At 47.1% G+C, this 27,826-nt stretch overlaps 1 protein-coding gene and 1 long non-coding RNA gene across 8 annotated transcripts; one reads left to right on the top strand and one right to left on the bottom strand.

The window, feature by feature from the left end:
- Positions 1-865: 865 nt before the first annotated feature.
- Positions 866-27,763, top strand: LOC137841805 (uncharacterized). 7 transcript variants are annotated; one of them, XR_011088764.1, is made up of 8 exons: positions 21,978-22,872; positions 22,991-23,114; positions 24,008-24,169; positions 24,290-24,408; positions 25,103-25,287; positions 25,375-25,532; positions 26,647-26,797; positions 26,982-27,763. It is a non-coding gene; the product is annotated as an uncharacterized lncRNA (long non-coding RNA). The 7 variants fall into 7 exon arrangements; XR_011088761.1 differs by having other exon boundaries at positions 24,008-25,287; positions 26,982-27,117; positions 27,237-27,763; XR_011088763.1 differs by having other exon boundaries at positions 24,008-24,408.
- On the bottom strand, positions 12,802-24,323 carry WFIKKN2 (WAP, follistatin/kazal, immunoglobulin, kunitz and netrin domain containing 2). The gene is made up of 2 exons (XM_068655150.1): positions 24,167-24,323; positions 12,802-21,969 (listed from the first exon to the last, which is right to left on the bottom strand). The coding sequence occupies exons 1-2, from the start codon at positions 24,227-24,229 to the stop codon at positions 20,458-20,460; spliced, it is 1,575 nt and encodes a 524-aa protein (XP_068511251.1). The 5' UTR covers positions 24,230-24,323; the 3' UTR covers positions 12,802-20,457.
- Positions 27,764-27,826: the final 63 nt, after the last annotated feature.

The raw sequence follows: 27,826 nt of genomic DNA on the forward strand, positions 1-27,826 counted from the left end.
GCAATTTACTTCCTTAAAATTGCTGGTGTAAGTTAAACCTCAAAAGACATCTTTTATTGACAGTGAAGAAAAGGGTAAAACCCTAACTATGCATCCCCCTCCATGATGTTTAGTGCATCCTGTCTCTTCATTCAAGGCCTCCGACCAAACACAAATTAAAAAAAAATATAACCTTTAAATGTCTGAAGTAGCAATGTATTGGAGTTAATGCTTAACTTCTGAACCATAACCAAATTCAGTCGTGTTAGCATAAATTCGTAGAGTCTTAAAGAAATTAGAATTGCTATGACAAACTAGTGGTAGTCTCTGAGGTCCACATCTACTGCAGCATATCCATCTCCTCCAGTATTTCTTGCTTAAACCTGTATTTTTATATAGATCTTTTAAAAGATATAAAGTTATATTTTTGAGATATTTCTTCTGCTTTTAGAAAATGTCAAAATCAATACTCATCAGTTTTCCACTGCATGGTTAGTTTAATAAAAAAAAAAAGTACCCATTCTCTTTTTCTACAGTTAGGATTAAACAAAATGAGCATAAAACCTAAAAAGTAATGATTGTTTGCCAGATCTATAGAATTTGACAGAGCTAAGCCATGCCTACCTAGGAAGACAATGAATGTTATGACTATACTGAAGGTTACACTAATTTGCTTTTAAATGTAAGATTGTTTAAATGATCGTGCTACATTAAAACAAGGTTAGTGTTCAGTCATTGGTTCAGAAATTGATAAGTGATGGTAGCACTTTAATCTGTAAGGCTGACTCAATTCAGTACAAGTTGATTACTTTTGAAAATTGTAATCTGGGATCTGTGAAATCGAGTTCAGAGGCTTCTTGGCACATCAGAGCAGGGAGGTTTCAACAGCAGCGGTACGGGCTGTGCGTTTGTTCTGTGGATACATGGCAGGCCTTACTCTTGACCCCGGGAATCTAGTAGCCAAAATTAAATTGATCTGATTATTTTCTCAAAGGGGAGACAGCTAATGGGTAGTTTACAACACTTTGTGCTTCATTGCCACATCATGTTCTCAAAGGTCCATGCTGCGGCTGTGAACCCAGTGGACGCAGGCTGGCCTGGCATCGCACTCTTGGTGAGTACAAGTTTCTGTAGTTCTTTCAGCGTCAACTAAACTACCATGACTGACACAAATTGAAGACTAGGCTCAAGCCACAGAAAGACCCATCTCTGCTCTTCACCATGCAAAATCAGGAAGCTCTGAAACACCATTTATACCATCTTGCTACAGCTGAACATGGCAGCTGATCGTCCAGCACAACCACATGCCCAGCTGGCATCACTCCGTGCTCCCCCTGTACTGCAACGTGCAACAGCCTGGTGCTGGCAAACAGTCCTGCTGCATTTCTGAAACGTAAGTAACCAAACAACTAGCTGTTAAATCAGCTCTTTCAACCAGCATGGGATCAAAACAGAGTTCGTTTACTGATCTGATGCCCCAGACTGTTCTATTAACGTTTCACTAAAAAAGACCTCAGTTTGTGTTGGTAGTTTTGGAGCAGATGAAGCAAACCGACGGTTCAGCATTCTTTTTTATATCATCAGCAAGTTGATTTAAATTGAGTGTACAGAGTTGGCTGCATTCCTCTCATGAGCTGCATAAAAAGTTTGCTAAATCGAAGTGCCAGAGCTGTAAAATCCTGCTGAAGGGATTGTTTCCAAAGATCAGTGAGAGGAATGGTTAAACTGTTACCGTGGCAGTGTGTGTATGACTTTTGTCCTCTTGGCTTGATTTTAGTGGAGGTAGTAAGGAGTTTTGCCTTGCAGAAGGGAAAAAGCATTAGGACTTGGGAACATAAACCACATTCCCTTTGGCACTGCGCGTTCTTTACCTCACAGACAAAATATGATCAGTGTGCGGAACGAATAGCAGGTGTAAAATATTTTTAGAAAAACCTTGGCATACAACGCAGACATCCCTCAACCCCCATCCTTTATTCTGTCATCTTTTGTTTGTTAAAAACAATCCGTAATATTGATGGATGCGAGTTTGGTGGAACTCGCTGTAGTTTTCATTTGATAATTTAGCACTTCAGAGGCCTGAAATTGGAGATCCTCTCCTCCTCTGAGAGCCGAGACACCATTACATTTAAACAGTCTGTCAGCTCCGTGCCCTCTTGGAGCTCGTTGAGCTGCTTTCCCTTTTCCCCTTAGCTTGAAGATTACCCACAGCATAAAACAAAAGAGGACTCTGGGAACGTAGTGCCTTAATTACTGTTCAGTGCCTTGGCGAGCTTCTTTGAGATGGTTATTTCACCAGGACTGGCTAATGCAATTAAAAACAACTCTGGAAATCCACCTTTTTTCCTTGGCAGAATATATTAATTGCCTGCTGTACTCATAACTCCTTCCTTTGTCTTTTCTGCCTCTCCCACAGCACCCTCAGAAGGACTGGCTGGCACACCGCTCCGGTTGTTCGCTGCCTCTCGCTACTTTGCTGCGCCAGGCTTTCATGTCGTTACTCTTTTCACCCAGGCTCTACTTCTCTCTGATCTCATCTCTTAAATTACTCTGTGCTCTGTCACATAGCAATGCCAGGAACTGCTGTGTGATGGCAAACATCAGCACATGAGGCCCTGGCCACCCAGAGGTTCCCTAGCCCTCCGCCATGTGTAGGCCGGGCCTTACTTGACTTCGCTTTATCTCGACAGACAGCGTAAAGAATACAGCTAAGAATTACAGTAGATGATCACAGTCTTATGAAACGGGGTGAATTTGCTGCTTGGGCAGCCTCACCCAGCAGTGCAACAGCCTGGGAGTTTTTAGTCATGTTGACGGAAACGAGAGGTGGCAGCTTAGCGAAAAACATGGGACAACAGATGACAACTCGGGAACCCCGCGTTTCAGCTCTGACTCTGGGCAAGTCACTGCCCTTTTCTCTGTTGGTTTCCCCCTCTGGCTCCACTGAAATTCCGGTGTTAGACATTAGCTGGCTATTGCTGTCAATAAGGAACTTCATCCAATTTGTCTGTGCCACAGGAACATCTGAGGCTGACCTATCGTTCCCTCCTTTTACTGCCTTCAGTTGCTGTGGCCTCTGAGAGTCTTCTCCATAGTACAATTCAGTTAACGTATATTACATGACCTTTACATTTTATAATAATAAAATAAGGCATGCATATAAAAGTAAAGCACTTAATTCTCATTGTCCATGCTATAGAGTCTGATTCATCCGCCAATGGAGCAGAAAGCCTCCAGAACAGTGAGATCTCACATACTGACTATTGTGATTCTTTAAAAGAATTTCTGTGGGTGTTTCTATAGATATAGAAGTATATATTCCTCCAGTACAAATCATGTGAAAATTTTACACCAGCCTACTCACTGAAGTTGCTGCTGGTCAAAATTAGACTTGCATACAGATTTTACAAACTAAAACAAATTCCCCTTTGATTTTCATTAGACCATAATATTAAGCATCCTGTGTATGAGCACAGAGGCAGGGCTACAAGGTTTTGCCTCTGGCTGTGCTATGAACTGTCTGTGCAGTTTTCAGCAGATAGTTTCAGCCTTTCCAGAAGTGGTTTCTGTATTTTTGAGCCTATACTTGAGCTTTTAACTCCCTGCTGAGTCTTGGATGCTGTAGATAACTGCACCATATTTCTGAAGTCAACAGGTTCCCAATCTGTCTGTATCTCTCAAGTTTGGCCAGGTACATATAGCACCTCCGTTTGGCAATTTAGTGGGAAATTTAGTGGGAAGAGTGCACAATTCCTAACTACAGTGAAAAATATTAACACCTGGGGCAGTTACCTAATTTGCAGATAATATGTGAATCTCATGTTATATTTATGAACTGCTTTGAGACACAGGGCATATTTTACTTAAGAATGATTGATTTTTCATTTTTTAGTAACACATAATGATGTTCACTATTTATGTCTTCTAGACTGTTACAGTGCTGTCCTTGTTTCTGTATTGTCAAACCAAATCACTTGATTCAGGCCTACAAGAATATTTTAGAAATTATGAGATAGCTATAAATAATAATCAACCTTGCATCGTATTAATTTATTTTCTGGGTATACATTTAAATCAGTTTCAGAACTTTCTAGCTTTTCTCCACAAGACTACTGAGAACTTAATTTTTAGGTGAAAATTTAGATCCTTAGGATATCACAGGTTCCTAAGGACTGGTACTTCACAGGAAACAGGGATAGATGTGAACTCACGAGTGTTGGCATTTAACCACAGCTGCTGAATTGAATCAGATTTCTAAGCGATACAGAATGACTGAGACCACCACTGCCCTCCTGTTTTCTGCCTCTCTGGTGCTGATGTGCAGTTTGCATTACAGATTTCACAGTTGGCAGTGGCAACAACCAAAGGCAACTAACCCAATTTAACTCCTACAAACTGACAAAAGACAAATGCGCAGAGATCAGCCACACCATCTCTGACCTCTCAATCCTGACCTTTAAGGAAGGTCTCCAAAATTTCTTCAAAAGACAATCTGAGTGCTAAAATTCCTGACTCTAGGATATAAAAATCACACAGATATTGATTGCATATCACATTATAATTTTTGCTAGCACCAGCCATCCCTAGGCAGTAATTATTCCCGTCTCTCTCACCCTCTCTTTGTGCCATGAATGACATTATCAGCTGTCCTCTGGCTAGTATCCTCCCTTTGATCAACAAGAACCAATCATCCTTTCCCTCAAATTGCCTAATTCGTTAATATAATGAAGTCTAACTCGGAACAATTATTCTCAACCTGTATTTAGCTCTAAGGTTATTGCTTCTATTTCAGACCTAAGGAAGCCTTATGTGCCTGAAAGCATGTCTAGTTTTCCAAGTATGCCAGCTGACCTAATAAATGATGTCCCCTCTCCCTGCCCTTGCCTCGCTTCCATCCGACACCATCCTTGCTACGATGCAGTACTGCACCTGCTGCCCTTACTCCTGCTCAGCTGAGTCTACAAATGAAGGCAGAGCCTTGATGAGCTATGGGAGGTAGTCTGTTACCCCAATTAACAGAAGAGAAGTGTAAGCATTGTGTGGTAGAGCTGCTTGGCCCTTACAGGCATCCATCCCAGCTCCTCTGAGGCTGCACTGCTGGCTCTGAGCACGTCTCGTGGCAGGAGCTGGGGGAGGTAAGTGAAGCTGCTGGTGGCACTGGGGCCCACCATTTCTTGCTCTCTCTCTAGATTTAAGAATTCAGTATTTGGAACAGCTTACTCACCCAAAGTCAGTGAAATTTAGGCTTTCCGTTTCATTCTCATATGTTATTCTCTGAAATTCCTTTTTTTTTTTTTTCCATCAATTTTACTCTCTGTTTTCCTTCAAAGTCTTCCTTAAAACTTACTTTTCCTCATTTCCTTCCCAAACCAAGCCTCTTCCCCATTCAGCTTGTCTGAGGTCTGTGCTTCACCATGTGTAATTTGCAGCGTATTATCTGATTGAGACTGTAATCTCTTCAGGGCAGGGCCGTCTCTCTCTGTACTCACAGTTCCCTTTGCTGCTCTCTGAGGTTGAATAAGAAGGACAGAAATAGCAGAGTATACAGACACTCCCAAATATACCGTGTATTTTGTGAACTGTGTTTGGGAAGCAAATTAAAGAATGATTTTTATTAGTAACATGGTTTGCACTGCATCACAGGAAGGTTGAGAAGAAGTAGATGCTTCAGGCAAAGAAAACTCCTTTGCAAAACGTTTGTGGAACACATTAGTCTAAAAATACCCATGCTTATGGCGGAGAACAATGTTCCATTGCTGATCTATAGCGAATTGTCAATGGCAGCACTGCACACTTCAGTCACACAACATTCCTGCTGTGACAACGTTGTGTGCTTTGTCCCTCTCCTGCTCTGCAGCACCCCCTGCACCCCACCATGACCAGTGCCAACGCTGGTGCCACCACTGCTGTCTTGCTTGCCCCCTGCCATGGCTTAGTTCAGGGAGGGGATGGCCATGGGCACCTGCCACAGAGGTGACTTCAGGGAGGGAAACCTTAAACACGCCTTTAATGGCCACTGAAACTTTTCTTCCCTGTGTGTGTGCTGTGGGTGATGCACAACATGTACATGCAATGTGGTTTGGTCAGATCTCCAGCGAGTTTGGCGTTTTGATGCCTGCACAAATGGCTTCCACGTACTCAAATGTCTGCCTGATGAATCTAGAAAACGAGCGATATGTAAGGGGAGATGGGAGCTGTGAGTCTGAAATTGATATTACTCTCCCAAAGCCTGAGTGCTTTAGAGCTGATGGTTTGATTTTTTTTTTTTTCTTTTTTTCTTCTGGAGAGACCAGAGGCCATTTAATCCTGCAGGGGCATTGCTGTGGGTGGCAGCCTGGCCCCTTCCCTGTCCTGGCGTTTACATTGCCTTGAACAAAAGGCTCCTTCTGGCTGGCAGCACTGCAGACGGGCTCCCCCTTTGTCTGATTCCCAGTTGCTTTTTGGGAACAGCTAGCTGTGCTCCAGTGCCTGGCTTTGAGTCCCTTCGGCAAGTGTTTCTGTGGGGCACTGTCGTCTTGGGTATGTCAGTCTCTTTTCAGATGTGAAAAGATATCTGTATTATCTGCTAGCAGTTAGTCATCTGCTAGCCAGAATGGAGTTGTTTTCCTTAAGGATGCTTAGGATCACATAACTCTTGCAGGCAGAGTGGAAAACATCCGTAGATGTCGGGATTAGTCATATAACTGCTGCAGTTATCTTCATCCAGAGTCGCTGCTTTCGCTCCCTGTTAGAGCTGCAGAGCTGCAGGGTCCCCAGCCTTTCCGTAATGACGTTTATCTGGGCAGGCTGAAAGACAAAGGAGAGCCAAGGCTGCACAACCTTTAGCCAGTTATTTCTTCCTTTACTTGTGTGGGTTTTTTTTTCAACCACATGATAAATCATGCTGTGGAGAGCTGTGAATGAAAGGATATGAGCTGCTAATCGTGCTCGCCAGTTTCTTGCTTCAGGCAGCTGCTTTGGCTTCTCTGGGTCTCCATTCCCCATCAGCACAAGGTAGAACTGTATTTCTGTGCCTGACAGAGGTGTGGTGAGGTTTGCCTCTTGCTCCAGAGCTCCGGGTGACTCTGGGATACCTCCACCAGCCTCGCACCTCCCAGCCCTGCCTCGTGTCACCAGCCCTGTCCTAGAGCTGTGGGATGGGGGCAGAGGAGAGCTGGAGGAGCAGCTACTGGTCAACTATGAGCCAGGGATGGGATGAGCCACAGGCACCATACAGGCCACCCTTGTCCTCCTGTGGTGTGTGTGACACTTTCCACCACCTGAGAAAGAAGAGGATTACTCACTGTTCACTTCATCTGCATGATATCCTCTACTTGATCGGGATAGGCCTAAACTGGGCCTTTATGCTTTATGGGGATGTTTTCAAGGGAGCCGATGCTGAGTGGGAGTGCACAGCAGCGACTGTTGAAGGCCGCGGCACAAACCCTTTTTGCTGGGGGTGTCCAAAGCCGAGAGGTTAACCCATGTGCAAGGCTGAACTGTGTCTTAGCAATACAAGGACAAGCGAGTTAAGGTAAAAAGAAGGAAAACTGGGATCCAGTCAATGTTATTATAACCCTTAGAAGTTCTCAGGTGCCGAGCAGGCCGCAGAAAACCACCAGAACCCAACAAAACCTGACTGACTCAGCCCAATGGTCCCTCCACCAGCACGGTCAGCCCAGGCTGAACCTTGCTGCCGTGAGAGGTGCTTGCTTTTATGGAGGTCAGGCACCATCAGGCCTCTTGTAGAGCAAATTCCTTCTCTGCTCACGTTTGTGAACTGGAGGAACCTGAAGGACTGGTGAAACGGGGACCCTGCAGGCAGCTGCTGCCAGGACTCCCTTGGGGATTTCTCTTCTCTCAGTCCTTCTGAAAAACGAAGCAGCATTTGCTTCGACATGGCAATTGGCCCATGAGGCACGGCTGGATATAGGATGCACTAAAAATATATGTGACAAATGTAAACATTGACTTTACCAGGGTGGCAGCCTGCCTGCCAAGAAGCTTTGGCTCTGTGAGCCCAGCGGTCGTGGCGCTGGGAGGAAAAGGTGCTCTGGGCTGGCAGGGCAGCGGGAAGGACACTTTCTTCCTCCGGATTTTTTGTTTTGCTTTGTTTTTTAAAGCAAGCATTTAAAATTTCAACAGCTTCACACATCAAAATTGCAGCTTTTTGCTGATTGTGTTGTAGTAACCACATTTCAACAGGTAGGGGAAGAAAGAAAGAAGGGGGGAAAATAAGAACTGAAGAAAGAGGAAGGAACTGCAGAAGAGGGAAATGCCTCCGCTTCCTCCCTCCTCTGCTGATTGTTTGTTTGGGGTTTTTTAGACATGAAAGTTAACATAAGGATTAGGAAGGAGCTTGTCCGTCCCCTGCTTGCAGCCAGAGGCAGGCTCTGGGTCGTGGTGCTCTGGGAGCAGGGGACCGGGGCCGGTGACCGCGGTGCCACGTCAGCATCCTGCATGCTCCTGCCCTGTGACTGCCGACAAAGGTGGCCATTGAGGGGCTGCAGTGCCTGCTCCGAGCAGTTGTGCTGTGGGAACGGGGCTGAAAGGGCCAGCTGGGCTCCATGCAGGCAGCTGATCGGGCACATGAGCCTGCTCGGCACTTCCCTTCCCTGCAGCTTCCCACCAGAAGGTCTGCAGGACGCTGTGCGGGACGGCTGAGGCTGTGGTGTGCCAGGCAGGTGGGGGCCAGCAGTGCGTATAAATGGGCTCCCTGGGTGAGCAAGCAATGTTTGCTTCATTTTTTGTTGTGTCTGACACAGCAGAGGACCATAAAGCTGCGCCTTCAGATGCTGCATCCTCAGCTGCTCTTCTCTCTGTAGCTACTGGAAAGGGTGCAAGGGGCTGTGAGTCCTTCGTTTAGTGTGCCCTATATGCTGCATGTGAAAAATTTGGATGCACAAGGCCATTAAAGTCAATGGAAATATTCTGATGGCTTGAGGTAGAGAGGAGCTTGGATCTTGCTTTGCCACTGAAAAACCTCTGATGCCAGGCGCTGTTCTGGGCAGATGGCAGGCAGAGGAGCAGCTTGGCCAGAGCAGGGAGCTGGTTCTTGGGACCAATGTGGGTCCCAAGGAGGGGCCTGCAGCTCACTGAGGGTGAAATCGGAGCCTTGCACCCCTAAAAGGCGATCCTGAACTGTGCCCTGTGGGGCTCCAGGCCTGGAGCAAGCAAAGATGCTTTGTTATAGCAGGGCTGGTCCAAGGGCTGGGCTTGAGGCACGAAGTTTGGAGGGGACCACAGCAGCAGCACCTGCAGACCTTATGCCGTACTGGTGGGGCCCAGGCAGAGCACAACAGCCCCTCCTCAGGGACCTTTTGGCTCCTAACTGCCTTTTTTTAGGCAGGGAGTCTGAACTGGCCTGAAGCAGGAGAACTGATACGTCCCCCAAATGTTATCTACAGTCCTGCAAGGGCAGACTCTGGTTTTGCGTGTAGGAATGCTGAATTAAAAAGCATGAGCAAAAATCCCTAGCAGCCCTGCTTTCCTGCGCCATGTCTTTCATTCATATCCCGTAGCACTCCAGCTGCCCTGCAGAGACCTGGCACGGCTGCTCCATTCTGTGTCAGCCTTCACCTCCGATGCTAACAGGAAACAATCCACAAAGATCAGGCGCTTCAGTTTTGCTCCCCTGGGCCCCGAAATGAGAGCACACCCCTCCAAGCAGCCACAAAGCAAACAAATGGGCTTTTCCTCCACCCCTTGATTTTTTTGTCAGCTGAGGATGCAATAGCAGAATGCAGGAAAACGTAGCTGTTTATTTTCCTCCTTTGCAATTGCTAACTACAGACATCCCCTATGTGCAGCTCCAGGAGTGAACAAAATGATTCTGTTCAGACAGTCTCTGCTCCAGAGCATAAAGTTACTCAGCATTTGCAGCACCAGGCCATTGTAGATGTTTTTATTCTGTCTCTACTTTGCACTTAGACTGACATATTATGGATGACTCCAATTAACAGTGCATGAGCATAAACAATGCTTTACTCATACATTACAAATCGAAAGATTTTTTGTGTGTGTGCTCGCAAAAACGTATTTGTGTTCAGAATTTCTTTATGCAAAGCTGAAAGCACCTGAGCTCCAGGCCGGGGAGGTTTGGGGCGCGGGGTGTGGAGGAGCTGGCTGCACCATGCTGTGCAAACAAACTGCTGGTTTTGAAAGCAGACCTAGAGGAGTTTGCAAATGCATCTATTTAAGCAAGCAACCCATCTGCTACTACCAATAATGGATGCACAGACCAATTGGGTATTTGCTCAGCTCACAGGCCAATGAGTTTTGTGTATGTTACATGATTTGCACAAATCGATAGGTAGTATAGACACACATGCCCACATCTGGAACACAAGCCATGAAGGCAGGGATTTGAACAGTGACCTAGTTAGCACCTAGCAGCGCCTGGATCGTCAGGGTGAAAATATAATATTTTTCTTCTTTTTAATGAACTGCTAGATTTTATTAGGCAGCCTGTACCAATGCATGTTTCATGAGGCTGCGTGACTCCTGCAGGATGCAGCTACCACAAGAACTGGGCTTGGAGCTGCTTCAGGTACCTGGCTGGCCAAGGAGGAAAGCTCCAAATCACACATGAATGCAGCACAGCTGGCTGAGGACCTGCCCCGCTCCCAGCACTGCCAAGTACGTGGCCGTGCCTTCCGATTCCAGCTGTGGAACTAGGGAAAGGAAAGCTTTATACAGGAAAAGAAAACAAGTTAGTCCCTTATGGGACATAACCACCCCCAACGACAGAAATATGTGTGGGCTTCTCTGAAAAGTGCTGTGTAGTGGGGAGCTATACTCGAAGCTCCTTGCAGAAAAGTAAGACTAGGGCTCGTCTCCTTGCAATGGAACTGGGGCTCTGGTGGCTGTGGCACACGTGGGTCCCATCCATGTGCTTCAGATTTCCTTAAACTGGCAGATGTGGAGCTCCTGAGCCCTTCAGGGTGTCCACTGTCCCCGTTTCCCATGTCCATCTCCCACCAGTTCCTTCTGTGGTGGCACCTCACATTCCAGAAGTTTCCTTTCTGCCAGAAATATTTGTAGAAATTGTGCTTTATTATATATATATATTTACCATGCTTAGGAATGCATGCAGAAATTTCAAGGGGTCTGGGAGGTGTGTGTGGTGCATGTGTTTGCCCTGGAGCTTGATGGAGGGAGCTGCACTCTCCCAGCAAAACCCAGGAGCAGTTTCTGCAATACACTGGTGGGAAAGGTGGAGGCCTCAGACTTCGATTTTATGACCTTGAAGTGCCCAGAGGCTCAAACCCGTGACAAAAGTCTCGCTGGTCAAGGCAATTACTAAATAGGAGAAAGGAGGGTGGAACACGAACCTCTCCTCTCTCCAGATTACAAATGTAACAACCCGTGAGCTGCAATAATTCTGCAAAAGGTGCTCTCAGGAGTGTTTTTCCCAGTGAATGTAGTCATAAATAATAATAAAAAAAAAAAATGCATGCGTGTATTTTACAAAGCAAGGGAAAATTTTCTTCCTCTTCAAGCCCATAGTCTGCAAATAATTTGTGAACAAGAGAAGCAGCTCCATCTATCTTGCGCTGTATTTGTTACAAATCATTTGCTCATGTGTAAATCTTCCTGCCAGGGCAGGAGCAGCAAATCCTCCTTCAGTCTTTGTCCTCTGAAAAACTTTCACTAAACATGAAAAATTGAATGAAAAAGTAGCAGGTGTGCAGGTGCGAGCCGGGATAGATGCATTCCCCGTGCCCTGAGTGAGTGTGAAGCTGCTGCTGGCTGTGGGGCTGGGTGTCTGCCTGGCACACAGGGCTGAACTGAAAGGGCTCGTCGTTTTGCAGGAAAACAAAAGCCAAGCCTAAAAGGCCACCCCCAGTACCTGCTTCCATCCATAGCCTGCCTAGAGCAAGCAAGCAAATGGCCACTATCCATTTGAAATACATTAGAGCATCCCATCTGGAAAAAAATATCTCAATTTTTAAAGCTCACAGCAAGTCCCTAGATGGCAACACTGCTCTTTCTGACCCTGGTATAGTGTTGTGAGCCTTGTCGTGGTTGACAGATCTCCTAAAGCTCCTGCTTTGGAGATTATGTGATTAAGCGAGACCTTAAACTTCCACTCACAAACAAAAACGAGAAAAAGTGTATGTGTTTAGTGCTGGTGGGGGCAAAGAACAGCTGAAAACTGTGGTTGCTGCAAGGATCTGCAATCTGATGGCAAATCAAAAGAACAACCAATACTGCTGAGAATTTATCCAGCCAGGTGGCAAGCAGTGGGATGCAAGGAAATGGTCTTAGTTTGTGCCAGGGGAGGGGTAGATTGGACATTTGGAAGAATTTCTTCATGGGGAGGATTGTCAAGTACTGGAGCAGGCTGCCCAGGGCTGTGGTGGAGCCCCCATCCCTGGGGGTGTTTAAGGGACGTGACTGTGTCATTTCTATGTGGTACTGAAGGACAAGGCTTAGTGACAGGACTCAGCAGGTCAGGTTGATGGTTTGACTTGGTGATCTAGATGGCCTTTTCCAGCCTAGATGATTCTATGATTCTGTGGAAAGAAATAACAGGATTTTAAAGCCAAGTTCATGATATTGCAAGTCATGACTCATGAATCCTAAATGCTTTGAGCTGTCTGTGCAGCTGAAAACCCAGACAAGTAAAAACTGTCCCATCTGCAAGCTTGTCCCCTCTGCAAGCTCTCTGTGGGTGAGGAGCAGTTCTCCATCACTGCTCACAGAACGCGGCCCTGTGAACGTAATCCCAAGTGCAGACATAGGTTGGACAGTCAAGGAAAAAAAATGCCCACCCGACCCTGCTCCAGATATTTTCCTGGAAAAAGCTATCAGAGACCTTAAGGATGAGTACACCTTTGATGTGAGTTCTGTTTCTCACACCTGTTCAATCTGTAGATCTGAGAAAGCTATTAGCATTTCGCTTTTAATCTGTGTTTGTTCACTGCTGAGTCTGTGCAGGTCTGCCCTGCCTGTGCACAGCCCTCACAGTGCTGCAGCTCCGCTTGCACGTACCCGTGAACGGCTCTTCTTTCGCTTAAATGCCAAACCGACTGAGAGGAGCAGCAATTTAGTTATGCCAGCGATAAGATACTTTTGCTCGTCTCTTGATTAGATGACTTTTCGAGCCAGCTAGCACAGTGCAAATTGTGAATTGCAAATATTATAATCAAATATACAGTTTGAGTTTCATCCTGAGTTAATTACCTGAGTCGTATACATCTGTTAGCTACGATAAATTACAGCAGAAATGGAGAATTTGATTGCAATATTCACTCTTTGGATTATCTGCAGGTCAAGTATTATTCATTGAAGAGATTCATGAATAATTTTGAATAACTGGACCAATATATTTAGAAACCAGACAATCTGCATACAGGGAGACAAAAAGCACCAAATAAATTATACATTGTGTCCTTTTCTTGCAGCTCTGCAAATGGATTTTGACTGCCTTATCACACTGCCGACTATATCTATTTTTTCCAATAAACCTCACATTTCTTTGCTGTATCGCTTACCAGGCAAGGATGAAAGGCAGCGAAGCGCGACCCCAGCCATCCAGCTCCGCAGGGGTTGTTTTCCCCTTAGAAAAACCTAAATTATACAGCAGAGTGTCTGTGAAACAGTTAAATTGACGAGAGCAAGGCAAATCTAAGCACAGTAGGTGAGAATGTTTCACTTTGGGAAGGGAAGAAACCCGGCGGGTGCAAGGCGAGAGGCAAGGCCCCAAAGCGCGATGCCACACGCCATCTTGTGTCAGGCCGTGGGAGCAGCTGGATGCTCCTGCCCCAATTTCCAGCCTTCTGACGTCATTTCAGTGCTGGGGGACGAGGGGGGGGTTGTTTGTTTTTCTCTACATCCCAAACATTGCAAAAATAGGAAGCTGTGGCTGTGTGGGATCTGGGGTTCGTTGTGGTGGGCGCAGCAGTTGTGCGTGTGTATGGTCAGCTGCTGGTGCTTGGGTTTGTCTCCTGTGACCACAGTGGTGTGGTTGGACATCACTAGACAGGATCTGGACATGAACTGGACATGGAGAGCTCTGCTGAGGGCCATAGGTTGCAGAGGTTCTGGTCTGTGCTGGCCCCACAGCCTTCAAAGGATGTCCTGGGACACAACGCAGTCACTGGGGTGCGTGTCTGAGGCTCATGTGTGTGACTTGTGGCTTTGTTTCTGGGGGGGCTCAGCCCCCGCTTTTCCTTCTCTGGAGCACAGAAGTGTGGTCAATCCCCATTGTGGTTATTCTTGCTGAGTTTTCCATGCTGTCTGTGGGATTTTGGAGGCACTAGCAGGGAGCAGAGAGACAGGGACTCAGACCGGAGGGCAGCGCAGCTGCTGCCCGTGCCACTTTGGGAAGCAACGGGGCCAGATTTACATTTATTTTCCTACATATTGCCAATTAGCATGTATATTCCTGCAGGTGATAGAGATGTCTGCTTGGCTTTTCCAAATAAACCCAGGTGAATGAGAAGTAATAGAAATGAATTTGCTTTCAAGTTCCTAAATGCTGCTGGCAGCTGTTATCCTTATGCATCAAACTACCTTTGAAAATCTATCTGTGACGACTCGGAGCAGCCCCTTGCTCCCCAGGGTCGTGGGGAGAGCCTGGCCATCATCTGTGTGGCCTGAGCTGAGCTCTGCTAGGTGGGTTCAAGGCAGAGACCCAGAATTCAGAGAGCAGCAAATTGAGGGGAATTCAGTCCCAAATCGTCTAGGTTTCCAATAAGAATAGCTTGTTTGAAGGTATCACTGCAATGTTTTTCCCCCCATGTATATTAATCAATATTGTATTTCATCTGCTATTTTGTCATCCTGTCACTCGGTATTACAGTGTCCTTCTACAGCTCCTCTGTCGGCTTGTCTTTTTGCAGTCCTAAATGACTTGGTATTGACAACGAAGCTGGTAACCTGCCTCTTCAATCCCTTTCCAGATCATTTCCATTAAGCAGCCCAGGCCATCGTACATGTCCCCAGGGGACTCTGCCAATGACTTCCCTTCATTATGAAAGCTGACCTTTCATTCTCACCCCCTCTTTCCTTTGTTTAACCAGTCCTTGGCTCAAGAGACTGCTTTATGTCTCACTACAGGACAGCTAAGTTTCTTTAAAGATCTTGGGTGAGAACTCCCCCCAGAGCCTTTCCGAAATCCAAGTCAGCTCTATCAGCTGGACCATCTCTGTCCTCATGACTGCTTCAAAGAGTTACAGAGCACTGCTTCACCCCCATGAAGTTTGCAGACTAGACTCTTCCTTTTTACACCACACTCATTCATCTGGTGAATTTTGTTCTCTTTTACACTTTCTACCAGACTTGCTGAGTTCTTGTGACCAGTTCCCGGGAAACCTTTTCTAAAATTAGCCCCGTGTTTGCCACCTTCCAGCCCTCCGGTCCTGCAAAGAAGCAAGCAAAGGTTATCCGCTGCAGTTAATAGTTAAGCAATTTCTTATGTGAGTACTTTTACCCTTGGGTGAATACCATCTGATTCTGGAGATTTATTACTGCTATTTTTTTGTTTATTTCAAGCAGTAGTGGAAGTAATGTCCTTTACGCATGTTACAGTACCCGCTTTGATCTGAGCGTGCTAGGAGTGGAGCAAAGGAGGAAGAGAAGGTACAGACTCCTTAAGGGGTAGTTCCTTTTCACGCCAGTTAATCCAGTCCAACTACCGTGTCATCATGCCAGTTTAAGGTGTAAAAATGCTCTCCCTCCTCCCTCTTTTCCTCGTTCTCTTTTTCCAGCCTCCTCCTTTCCTCCTGCATTTCTTGATTTCACTGTGACAAATGAGAGGGTAGCATTGCCGGGTGGGATGAGACCCATGGGCCTTTGTGTCCTGTAACCACCACTCAGAGGTGGCACCATGGAGGGTTATCTGAGCAGAGAGACTGATAGATCCAGAGTAAAACACCAAAATTGGAACTTTCTGGCTGAAATCTGAACTGCAGAGCAGCCTTTGCGAGACCTTCCATTGAGTTTCTAAGCTCTTGGGCCTGAATGTCGTATCATTTGCCCAGCCATAAATAGCTGTGAATTAAGCAGGCTGTGCTGCTTTTTTGGCTAACAGATATGTCCAATAATGCTGCAGTGTTATCTTCATATCCCACTGGTGTTTGCATTGTAGATCAGGAGCTCAAGCTGGCATTTTTTTCAAGATTTAAAGAGCTGGCAGAACATTTATTCAGTTGTGCAACCTCCATTCACAGTATTTCTCAGATCCTGAGCATGGGGCTCATTTTTTGTCCTTTGACAGCCGCTGTAAATCAATAAGGCAGTTGGAGGTCACTTGTAGTCAATCAGTAACCAGAGCCTGCGAAGGGGAAAACACTAAATATTTGGTATAAAAACACAGGCTCCAGGCTCGCAGCTCTGGCTCGGGGTGACGTGCTCACAGCTGAGGAGCAGCAAAGGGCTCTCACTGACTCCAGCAGCTCCCAGCACCCGGGGCCTCTGGAAACCTGGCTCCGCACAACCCTGATGTAGATATCCAGCCCGGCCATAATCTTTTCCTGGCAATTGGCTATATGAGAATTTCACGCTATGTGCACACGGGGCGAATTTCAGTGAACCAGGCACGAGGTGCTTCATGTGGAGGAAGCAGGGCTCGTGTTGCATGGTGCTTGTTTGGTGCCGGTTTGATTCCTTCTTTTTGCAGGAAGCCGTGCAGCAGCTTTGCTTCAGCCACCGCCCTCAGGAGCCCAGGCCCACGGCAGGCAGTAATTCTTGCAGGGGTCCCTTAATTCCCTTTGAAACAAATGGGAGCTAAGCTCTTAAATACCCCTGCCATCTGAATCATGTTCCAGTGGTGTCACCATCTCTGTTTGCTCCTACTTCTGGAGCTGGTTGCCCATCAAAGCTTCTGCCTGACCTCATCTCTGACTCCCACAACGCGAATATTTCCTCTTTCTCAATTTCCTCTTTCCCTTGACCTTAGCTGCTCCAGGGTTTGTGCTGATGCAGGCCCCTACCTCTGAGAATTACACAGCCACCTCTCCGTGCTTGCTCCCTTGGGGCCCTCACACCCTGTGCTGCCAGGTCCCATAACACGGGCGTGCTCTGTCAGAGGCTTCTCGCCGTCACTTTTTTGCTGGTATTTTGTCCCTCTGCTAATAGAGCTCGGCTGTGCAGATGGTTTGCACAGTAACCTGTGACTCATTTTCAGATCCATGTGCTGGATGGTTTCCATTCAGCTGTAGCAGCAGGGTTTGCAGATCAATGCGTTGCACTTTTCATCGTCACTCCAGACCGGGAGGTGGGCAAGTGGTGCTGGTGCCAGCGGCTCTGTGCGCTCCTGGATCATTCACTGTCTGTGCATTCCTGCAGCTCGAGGGTCCGGCACACCTCCAGCTCCATCCTCAGCCCTGCAGAGGTCCCTGCAGGTCCCTGTCCCTGCAGGTCCCTGTCCCTTCTCCCTCTCCTCCCACACATGAGCTCTACCTGCTGCCAAGCTCAGCACAAGTCCCAGGACCTGCAGACCTCCTGCTCTGCCCAAACTCAGTGCCAGCCCAACAAACACAGGTGGGTGTCCATGGAAATGCTGCTGCTCTCCTTGCTTGGACACGTTTGACTCAGCTCTGCCCCAGAGGCTGCTGGCCTTTGCCATGTGCTTTGGAGAGGGTCTCCTGCCTCCAGCTCCACCACCGTGTTCTTTCCCAGCCTGCGTCCAGGCCAGGAGAGAAAATGAACAGGCTTTTCCCTTTCTCTCACACTTTTGATACAAACTGCCATTTCCATCCAGCTTTCTGACAACCTCAAGGTTGCCTTGAAATATGCACCCTAGAGAACAGGACAGAAAACTGTGTGTGAACAATGCGAGAGGGATTTTCTGATCAGGAGCTCCGTGCAAGTACCTATTAGCCTTGCAAGGGCTTTAACTACATCCTTCAGCGCTTGGCCCTGTGCGTGTGCTTTCCTCGGGCTGGCTGACTGGTCAGACTTGAATTTTAGGCTTCTTAAAGGTTTAATAAGAGGCTGAACTAAAATATTAGCTTCAAGTGGCAAGCTAAGCTCTTCAAGGTCAGAAGGTGGTGAGGCTCTGCTCATGGCAGCCCTGTGCCCAGGGGAGGTGCTGCTGGGATGGCCAGGGATGGATTTCACCCCGAGAGGGGATGCCTATGGCACAGCTCCTTCTGCCTTGGGGAGCAGCAGTTCTCAGACTGCATTTAGACATAAGCACGGTAATGTGCTTTCTGGAAAAGCCATGCATCAGCTACTTTTTGCTCTCAGCAGCTTTTGCATCCCAGCTCTTCTGGAACAACCGGGTATGTCTCCAGAGCCGCTCAAACACTCCCACACTTGCAAAATCCTTTAGCTTCTGGAAGAAAGAACCATATAAAGCCAGTCTTTATTAAACCTCCATGTTCCAATGCCTCGGCATTGGAAAGTGTGGCAGGAACATGCCACTTCCTACAGCTTCCTTGTATGACAGATGCCACGGCCTGGGCTCGGGGCAGTGGGACTGGCACCTCTTGGCACCAGGAAGGAGTTGTCACGAGAATACAGGCAAATGTTATGAACCTTTAATTGGCATTTTTCTCACTTACGCATAGGAAAGGTGCAACACAAAAAGCAAGCGGGTATTTTCTTGGTCAGCAGTCTGATCCAGGCTCCTCTCCCTCCCACCCAGCTTCTTCCAGAATTACACACGTAAGCAGAGATTTAGATCAGTTCCTGTTGCTGGAGCATGTTGGATGCAGCCCAAGCCCAGACCACCAGGAGAGAAGCCCAGCCCTCTGCCTCCTTGGGATCCCTGCCCATCGCCTGGCTGCTGAGCCCAAAACCCACCATGAAAACTGGAGTAGGGCTCCACTTTTAACTTCTCAATTCACCTTCCCCACTCTTAGATTTCTTTCCTGCAACCCCTGACAGTTGCAAAACACCCGATGTGTGCAGGCTTTGGGGATGTAGAGGCTTGTATGCGATGCTGAAGTGCAACATCTGCTTCTTTCATCTCCTTCTGCCAGCCCTTATCATACATGGGTGCACAGGAGCAGGCAGGGCCCCCAGCCCACCCGTTGGATGTCAGCATGGAGCAGTGCTCACTGCACCTCCCTCAGCTCCCTGAGGTGGGGCTGGGGGCTGCTCCAGCCCTCGGTTGCTTTCTGTGCCATGGTGGGCACTGCAGTGACCCAACCAAGAGGTGCCTTGGGTGAGGTGACCCACCCCAACCAAGAGGTGCTATGGATGAGACTCACCGCGTAGCCCTCACGTCCCACTTTGACAGGCAAGGACATTCCCCAGTAGAGGCAGGATTTTTCCAGGATCAACCGTTTCTTTATTTAAGGATTTTTACATAGGCAAATGTTACATTTTTGGGACACACAAATGTTAAAATGTGTATATGCAAGCTCACACCCACAGCCCACACCGTCTTTCTTGGGGTTTTTATTCATGCACATATATACAGTGGCCTAGCACAAAATGTTTTCCATCATTTGAAAGCATGCCCTAAAAGGCTCAAATTGATAAATATCTTTAAACTGTCTACTGTGTGTGTCCGTGTCTATGCATTTGTGCTTCACTGGCTTTGTGTCTGTGCACGTGTGAAAAGTCTGCAGACTGTGTATTGCACTTTTCTATTTTGGATTTCATTTTGCTTTTATTTTACTTTCTCGCCTATAAAAACAGGCTTTCTGATGAAATTAAGCAATAAATCACTGCATGTGCTCAGATGGAAAGGATTTTCAAAAGCAAAACAGCTGGCAGCACACTGCCATCCTCCTGCCTTGCTCTTTGTGTGATAGACAGACAATATATTGATTAAAATGAAAATAGGAAAGTGCAATAGAATAAGGGTGTTTGCTGACATTGTTCTTATGACAGAAGTAATTTCAGGGGTGAGAGTGTGCCTTGGGCTTCTACACGGACCTGTTGTCCTGGGTTTAGGATCAAGGGAGTTCTTCAGTGGGAGTTTTCTCAGGTAAGGATTGCCAGCAGGTAGTAGTTGCCATTCAAAAAACGAGGTACAATCCAAAGGAAACTGCTAGGAATTAAAATAAGCAAATTCATAACACATAGATTGGTTAAATGTGCGCAATTGTAAATACAGACAATAATTTACAGGCTTTTCTCGTGAAATATATTAGTGCTGCTATGAGGAGACAAGAGTGTGACTTACTTATAATGACTTACCATAACATTTCCATACTGTAAATGAGACAGATTAAGTTGACATTATATATTACTTAGCTGTGTACCAATTAACTACACAAATGCTATGAATTCCGTCATTTATGATGGAAGCTATATAAAAATTGTATAATTACTGCAGTGAGTCATCTAGTTAAATGGCATTCCTATATGGACAAATTGATTTCAATGCAAGATTAATAGCCTTTTGCTGCTGTCTTACGTGCTTGCCAAAGACCATACTACATTGTTGCTAAGCATCATTAATGGATTAAAATAAGGGTTCTGCATAATTCCTACACTGTATCTTCAAACAGCTCGTTTAGTTTGTGCACTAGCCTAGCGCTTGTTAGCCCTACATAACACACAGGTCTGGGAGGCTGACACGTGTGCAGGAGGTTAATGTAATCCTAAGAACTCTTTCAAAAGCTCGCAGGTTTTCTTATGGATGACTTCGCGGAGTTTCCGTACACGCCGGATGCTGGAGGTCCCCACAAAGCTGTCTGGCTGTAGGACAGCCATGCCATTGTGGACATCTCCCATGATGATGAGCTGGCCATCCACTGTGGTCATGTTGGGACACGGGCAGCTCCAGTCCATGTTCAAAAGCGTGATTTCTAGTGGTTCCTTCCCCAGGAATTTTAATCCCATTTTTTCATCTTTGAGAATCTCCTCCACTGTCACCAGGGCGTGTCCTGAGTCTTGATCTTCGGTCAGTTCTGTGATGCGGCCCAGGATAACAAAGTCGCTTTTGCAGAAGCTGGTCACCAGCTTCTGGCGTGGCTTGCAAGCTTTGCAGTGTGTGTTCTTCGGGAAAGGGCACATCTCTTCACAGGCCTCCCGGCTCTCAAAGTTGTTCTCGTTACCTCCGCACCCGCCGTAAATGAAGGACTGGCACTGCTTTGTCAGGCTGTTGTAGGCCCACCTGGGCTCGTAGGCTTTGCAGTGGCCTTGGAGGGCTGGCAGATTGCAAATGTTGATCGGGCCGTTCATGCACGTTAACATACAGTTCTCATAGGTCTCAAAGTGGTTGAGGTTGCTGTTACAGTTCCCGTAAATGAAAGTAAAGCAGTTGTTTTTCTTTGCGTCATAGTACCACCTGGTCTGCTCTTCTCCACAGTCTTCGCTGTCTGGTTGCTTCAGGCACTCATCAGTTGGAAAGTGTGTTTTGTTCTGGGAAGCTTCTTTGGATGTGGGTTCTCCTTTGATGACTGACAAAGGGAAATCAGCCCTGAGAAGGCCACCGCTGTTTTTGGCCGTGCAGGTGTAGATGCCTGCGTCTTGAAGCTGGGTGTTGTAGATGACCAGCTGGGCAATGTTGGTGACCACAACATTCCCTCTGACATGATTTGGCTTCATGATGACTTTTTCTTTCCCATCAACCTGCTTCTCCCATGTGATTTCTGGCTTGGGCCTTCCTGTAACATCGCAGAGGAAGCTGACGGTCTCTCCCACGTAGACAGACTGATGGACGGGGTTGTTCACGAGAGCCGGTGGCAGGATGTCGATGATCGTTGTCTCGGAATAGGCGGTGGTAGGGCGAGCTGTTGTTTCTGCAGGGATAGGGCTGGTGTTTGGCCAGGTAAGGTGGTATCGACAGGTGACTACGTTCAATGTGATGCCCTTGATGCAAGCTTCTGCATCCATGTAGCACTTGTTGTAGTAGGTGAGCCCGTCGGAGGCACAGGTGAAGCTCGGCTCCTTCTCACACCTGTCCTTGCACTTGCACACGGGCTGCCCGTCCCAGATGTCGCACTCTGAGCCTTGCTGGATGCACATGAAACGGTCGCAGGTTGCCTCTTTGGGCATTCCCACCGGCCCTTTCTTGCCCTTGACGTCCATGTACCGAGCCGCCACGCAGCTCTTTGTCCCACAGACATTGGGACAGCACTTCTCAAAGGTCTCGCATTCCTGCAGGGTAAGAAAACAACACAATTACTGGGGACAGAGTTAAGTCCTCTTTAGAGACCCAGCAAGCAGAGACCCCTGAAACTTTTAAGGTTTCAAGCTCAGTGGACCCAAGTCTGTCACTTGATCCCAAACTTGGTGTCCCCACCAGCAACAAGTGTAAACCCCTCCAGCATCTCCCAGGAGGTGGCTAACCACATTGGGGGTTCTGAAGTGCTTCAAGAGAAGCCTCTAGAGAAGGAAAAGGTATTGCTATTTCTTAAACACTAACCACATCATAAGTCCTTCCTAGAGTCACATGGACTGCTCGACTACAGAACTAACAACCCCCCTTCGGCACTCCGAAATGCCTGAGGACAAGCCCTGAGAAACAAGAGCGGATGGAAAGACTTATCATATGGCTGTAGGCAGTAATCCTTCTTATTTTCCACAGAAGTATGTAAAGTATTATTTGAATTCCCTGAGACTAACAGCCTACTCTTGGAGGTGAAACTGCCAAGGATTTGTAATTGTTCACATTGTAGAGGAAATAATAGAATACCTCAAAAGTAAGGAAATTCTTGATCCAAAAATAATTTTTCTATGGTATTTAGAAAAACAAACCCCAAACAGCTCATTATGGCTTCTCTGTCCTATTTTAGTCCTATTTTCAAATGCAGCATCGCTATTCTAGTAATTTATTACACCCCATCTTAGCTACAGTCAGCTCTAAATTGTGGTTAATTTTAGGAGAATTCTTGTCTTCTCTACAGAAAAGGTATTTGATATGTGTCCACTGAATCACAGCATCCGTTTCATTAGGGATTACTTTAAGGGACCATGAACATTGCTGCCATGTACATGACAGGGCACGCTTCCACCATGTGTTAAACATCTGCAACCCCCTGAAATCCAGCGGATTTCTCTGTAAGTGAGAACAAAATGTTTTTTAAGCTACCAAACTCAATAGTTTCCCCTGAGTCCAGTATCCTTTCCTTATTGGGAAAAAGATGACCTAATACCATAACTCTTTCCCTATTTCCAGCTGCACATTACTAGGTTTCAGAAGCAAAGTTGCAAAACGGTTTCAGCTGAGGTTAAGGAGCATGGTTTAGCAAAGTCAGACTCCTGCATGTGAGTTCCCAGGACTCTGCTCAGACAAGGTTAAAGTGAGTATTTTTATCCAGTGGCTTCTGGCTTTCAGGTTTTGACCAGTAAATTATTAAAGCAATGTCCTCTGCTGCTGCTGGGTTTTTACAAGTCTTTTAATATTCATTGCTGCACCTGGTAGTTGAAATAAAGAAGGCTTTATCGGGACTGATGAAAGTAAAAAGAACACCTTCGTTCATAACACATGGGATCCATTGGAGAAAATCTCTTCATTTACTAGATGAGCCTCTTTCCCTCTTTTTTCTTTCTTTTTTTTTTTTTTTTTCTCCCCACTACTTCTAGCACTGCAGAAACAACATGGCTGTAGAGCACGAACCAAATGACTTCTTTCTGCACGGTACGTGTGGCAGTCAGCCTGCTTTGGGCTGCAGGAGCATTGCCGTTGATGTAAGAGGCAGGAAGAGCAGGTATTTTCAGATGCCAGCTTGAGCTGGCAGTGCTGACAGGTTGAAAAATGTTTTTTAGGGTGGTAAGCTAAGCACAATTTGAGCTGGGAGCATCACAGAGAACATCTGCTTGGTCATTTTAACCATGCCCCTGTTCTGCACTCTGAGCACGCTTTATGTTTCAAAGTGCAGAAAGGGCTGATGATTTAAATGTTAAATCAAATGATTTCATACAGAATTCCCCCCCTCCCCTCCCCCCCCCAGGAATATAAAGCATTGATGATGGCTACCGACAATAAAGAACATCGTGACACTGCTAAAATACTGTGGATTGGCCCCAAGGCATGCTGAGTTCTGGAGTATCAAATTCTGATGTTTCCTTTGACAAGAAAGCAAAGAAAATGATCAAACAGAGTGCCTGCCGTACCCACAGCAGCGTAAGTGACAGCTGCCACACACCTCCCCGCTTAACTGATAATTCATCAAACCTTTTCTATTTTATATAGGTCACGGGTCAATTAAATGCGTGCATTGTCTGGATCAAGTCCAGCACGGTGCTGGTGCCTTGCTACATGGAATAGAAAGAGACCGTGGTGCAAGCAAGCAAGTTTACCACCAAAACCCACCGCCCGCACCGCAGAGATACAGAAATGTGCATCACTCACCAGGTCAGCTTCGCACTCCCTCTTGCAAGTGCTCTGCGCGTCTACCCACAGGTTGGGGTTCATGTCATTTGGGCATATCCCCGCGTGTGAATACCGTATGGGAGGTAAAGCTCTCCCTTGCAGAGAGACCTCCAGAAGCAACAGGACGCTGCTCTTCCCCAGCAAGATCCACATCCACCGAGTGAACGGCGCCAACAACATCTCAGAACTTCTCCAGGGCAGTGGCAGTGACCAAGCTGGAGGTAGTTCTTGTTTGCCTGGGGTTGCTTGTTTTGGTGAGCCTTAAATTTTTGAGGAACCCAAATGCACCTGACTTCTGTAAAAGCTTCAGCAAGCTCCTTTGCTGCCTCTCCTGATAGTGCAGCTTGGTCTGGACCTCATTGGATTAAAGGTCCTAGGAAGTTACCCCCTTATTTTAAGAGAAATGCTAATAGTCTGAGCAGAGTTAGCTCTATTTATACCCTGCCTCTGTTAACAAGTCAGAAAAAGTAAACTTGATTTCTTTGACAGGCACACGCTTCCTATGTCCTGGTGGCAGTCAGACAGATTTGTTGCAAGAAAAAAAAGCTGGAAAGAGTTTAAAAGGCTGGAACTGGCACGGTGGGACCCCTGCATGTTTCTGAATGCAGGGAGGCCTTCTTAACCCCTTTAGACCTAAAGTACTTCCCTATGCTAAGAATGGCATTTACTTCTGAAAGGGTACTTGTCTAAGTAACAGGGACCCACGATCAGGGGATTTCCCCACGGCAAGGGGCTACACAATCACTTGCTAAAGGGAACAAGTAATAGGATTGAAGCAATTAAAGCTAGAATATCATATTTTAACAAAGGAAGCAGGGAAGAAATAACTTATTTAAACTTAGAATCTGCAAAGCAGAATGTCTTCATAACTCCCCCCGGCGCTCCTCCGGGCTTTTTTTTCTCTGTGGTGTGGAGATTTCCAGGATGCTGCTTTTACTGCTGCCCTCCAACCCCACCAGTAAGATGTTAAAAGTGTCCCTGAATTCCTCCACATTTCCTGACAGCGAGATCCCGTCATACAGTGCATTGCTGACCCCTTTAACGGCGACAACAAAAAAAATAGTAGAAGTTCAACTCTATGGAAACCTGCATAAAGGAATGTACAGCATTTTTGCATTGGGGGGTGGGGGGGGGGGGTTGGAAATTCAGTCAAGCTGAGTTTGTCGTTCCCTGATTATTACAGCAAGGGGCCGATCCTGTTTGTGCTGAACACTTGCCAAAATGCAGAGGCACACGGCAGAAGCTCGAGCTGCTCAGCACCTGGCAGGATTAGAGCCTCTGGGCTGAATTCTGGGCTGGCTTGGCCGGATCCTGCTGGGTGCCCAGGGCCTCCTGGGAGGACCAGGTGAGTTTGCATCCCAAGAGGGGTTCAGGAGGGCCGGGTCGGCAGCGCTGCTTCGGGAGAAGGGACCATGTGGGATGCATGACCCCTTTTCTGCTGGAGTTATTCATGTAGGGCTGCTTTTTGTGGCTGAGCATGGGCCCAGTTCTGCCCAGTGGTGGTGTCAGCAAACCAGTGTGACCAGCAGCTGCCGTGGACAGGCCTAAATACAGGCAATGCCCCAGGAACCGGGTTCCTGCTCCTCCCTGGTGCATTTACCTGCCAACGTGTCCCAAGAACATCCTCCAAAAGGAAGGGCGAGCAACCCAAGAGAATCTTCCCCCAGCTCTGGCATTTCTGTGGCACCCCAGGCTCATGGCAGAGGCTCAAGCAGTTGGGATTTATGTGACCGCAGGAACGATATGCGCAGCATTTGCATTTCATATGATGTGCGGAGAGCAGTTGTCCAAATTAGCTATGTATAAAGAGTGAAGTCAACCACCAGGCAGCAGTTTGCAGTTGATTTATTCTCTCTGAAACTTTAGAAACCTGCACGACACTTGTACAAAGTGCGGCTGTGCGCAAAATGTTTTATTCAGTACTTGTTTACAAAGACAAGCGCAGCACCCTGCGATGCCTAAAAAAGCCAACCCAAAATGACACATTCCCAAGAGGTACTTAAAATTCTTACAGCTCTATTAACAACAAAATCACATGTATTAGTGGTTCTGTTGACTAAACAAAGACACTTTATATTGTACGACTGACTACAGACAGGCTTTGAAACCAGCTGTACGTGGGTCTGGCCGCGCGCGGCTGTCCCGGCGCTGGAGGTGGTGATGTCCGGGGGGGTCTCATCGACAGCTGCTGGGTGTGCAGGGGATTTGCCCTCCGTCCATGGGGCTGCCACCACACAGAAGTAATTTTTTTCCCTGCCACCCCCACCAGGGTCCTCTGGGGCTGTTTTACCCCCTTGCCATGATGGGCCAGAGGTGGGTCTGCAGGCAGAGCTCCGCGGCCTGGTGCCACAAAGCCACCTCCTCGCCATGCTGACAAGACACCCTGAGGGTCCACCGCAGGTGGGACTTCCTTGAAGGAGGAAGGAATAACACTGTCTTATTTATTTTTCACTTCCCAGACTGAGGATGGGTTGCCCAGAGGCACTTTTCAGCCATGGGGGAGCAGAGCAGGGCTTTGAAGAAGCAGTCGCAGGCTCATGGCATGTGAAGGGAGCAGTCCTCTGCTTTGCTACGGCTGCCTCCATCCCGATGGATCTTCTCCAAGGACAGGTAAGCCCCCTGTGGCTTTCTGCTTTTGGTACTTCATTTTCGTATTCAGCATGTGCTGGCCAGGCTGGTGGAGTTTAACAGGGAGTTAACCATGGAGTCACAGAATGGGTTGTGTTGGAAGGGACCTTAAGGAGCAGATGAATGGGACATGCGCTCAGCTGACTGAATTGTGTCCCTCTTGCAGATCAGTGGTATCATTCAAGGAAAGGCCACCTGAATGTCTAGATTTGAAATATTGTCACCCCGATGTTGGGTCAGCGTTTGGCACAGTGGAGAGCAGCAGGGACATTCCATAGGAGCCTGGATGACTAAGAAAAAAGGTAAAGAAATTATCCTTAATGATAATGATGGTTTTGTTGGGTCACTGTAATATTATATACGAGGCACAGGAAATTCATGCTAACTAAGAAATCAGGCTTTCAGTAAACCTTTTTCATAGGAAGCTTCTTAGGGAGTCAAATCCTGCCTTAATCCAATGGAAATGGGACAGGTGCTGTGCCCCCTCCCACCACTCCAGGAACAGGGAGCACTCAGCCCTGGAAGGATCTGTCCCTTGGCCACCTGAACCCTGCCAGCAGAGAGAGGACAACAGCACCATAAATCCCTCCGTGAATGCCGCCAGGCAGCTCCTGATGTCAAAGGAGGCTCCGAATAACCCTCGCCAGCTGTCCCATCCCAGCCAGGATGTCACAGAAAGGCTGTGACACAGCCACATCCAGGAGGTGACACCAGCATGTAGACAGCCCTGGGACGGCGGGGACCCCAGCTGTCCCAGCACAGGTTGGGAGGCTGATGCCCTTGGTGTCTTCTGGGTTTCACTGAAGGCTCGTTGCTCACCTGGTTTAAGTTAGGGTAGCTGCACAGTGGATCTGACTGAGGACAACACCAGCTTGTGACAGCTGTGAATCAGAGACTGTCAAAGTGCCTGGGCATAGTTTTTCTGTTTTTTTTTTCTTGTTTATAAAGTATCACCTGGGAAGAGCTTCCTTTGGCTCTCCCATGGACAAACCTGAGCCCTGGTGGGGCATT

Source organism: Anas acuta, chromosome 18 (genome assembly GCF_963932015.1).
Source record: "Anas acuta chromosome 18, bAnaAcu1.1, whole genome shotgun sequence".
Lineage (NCBI taxonomy): Eukaryota > Metazoa > Chordata > Aves > Anseriformes > Anatidae > Anas > Anas acuta.

Coding starts and splice junctions, on each gene's coding strand:
- WFIKKN2 (XM_068655150.1), bottom strand. CDS start 24,229: ATGAACCCCAACCTGTGGGTAGACGCGCAGAGCACTTGCAAGAGGGAG. Junction 21,970..24,166: donor GGGAGTGCGAAGCTGACCTG/GTGAGTGATGCA, acceptor CTTACCCTGCAG/GAATGCGAGACCTTTGAGAA.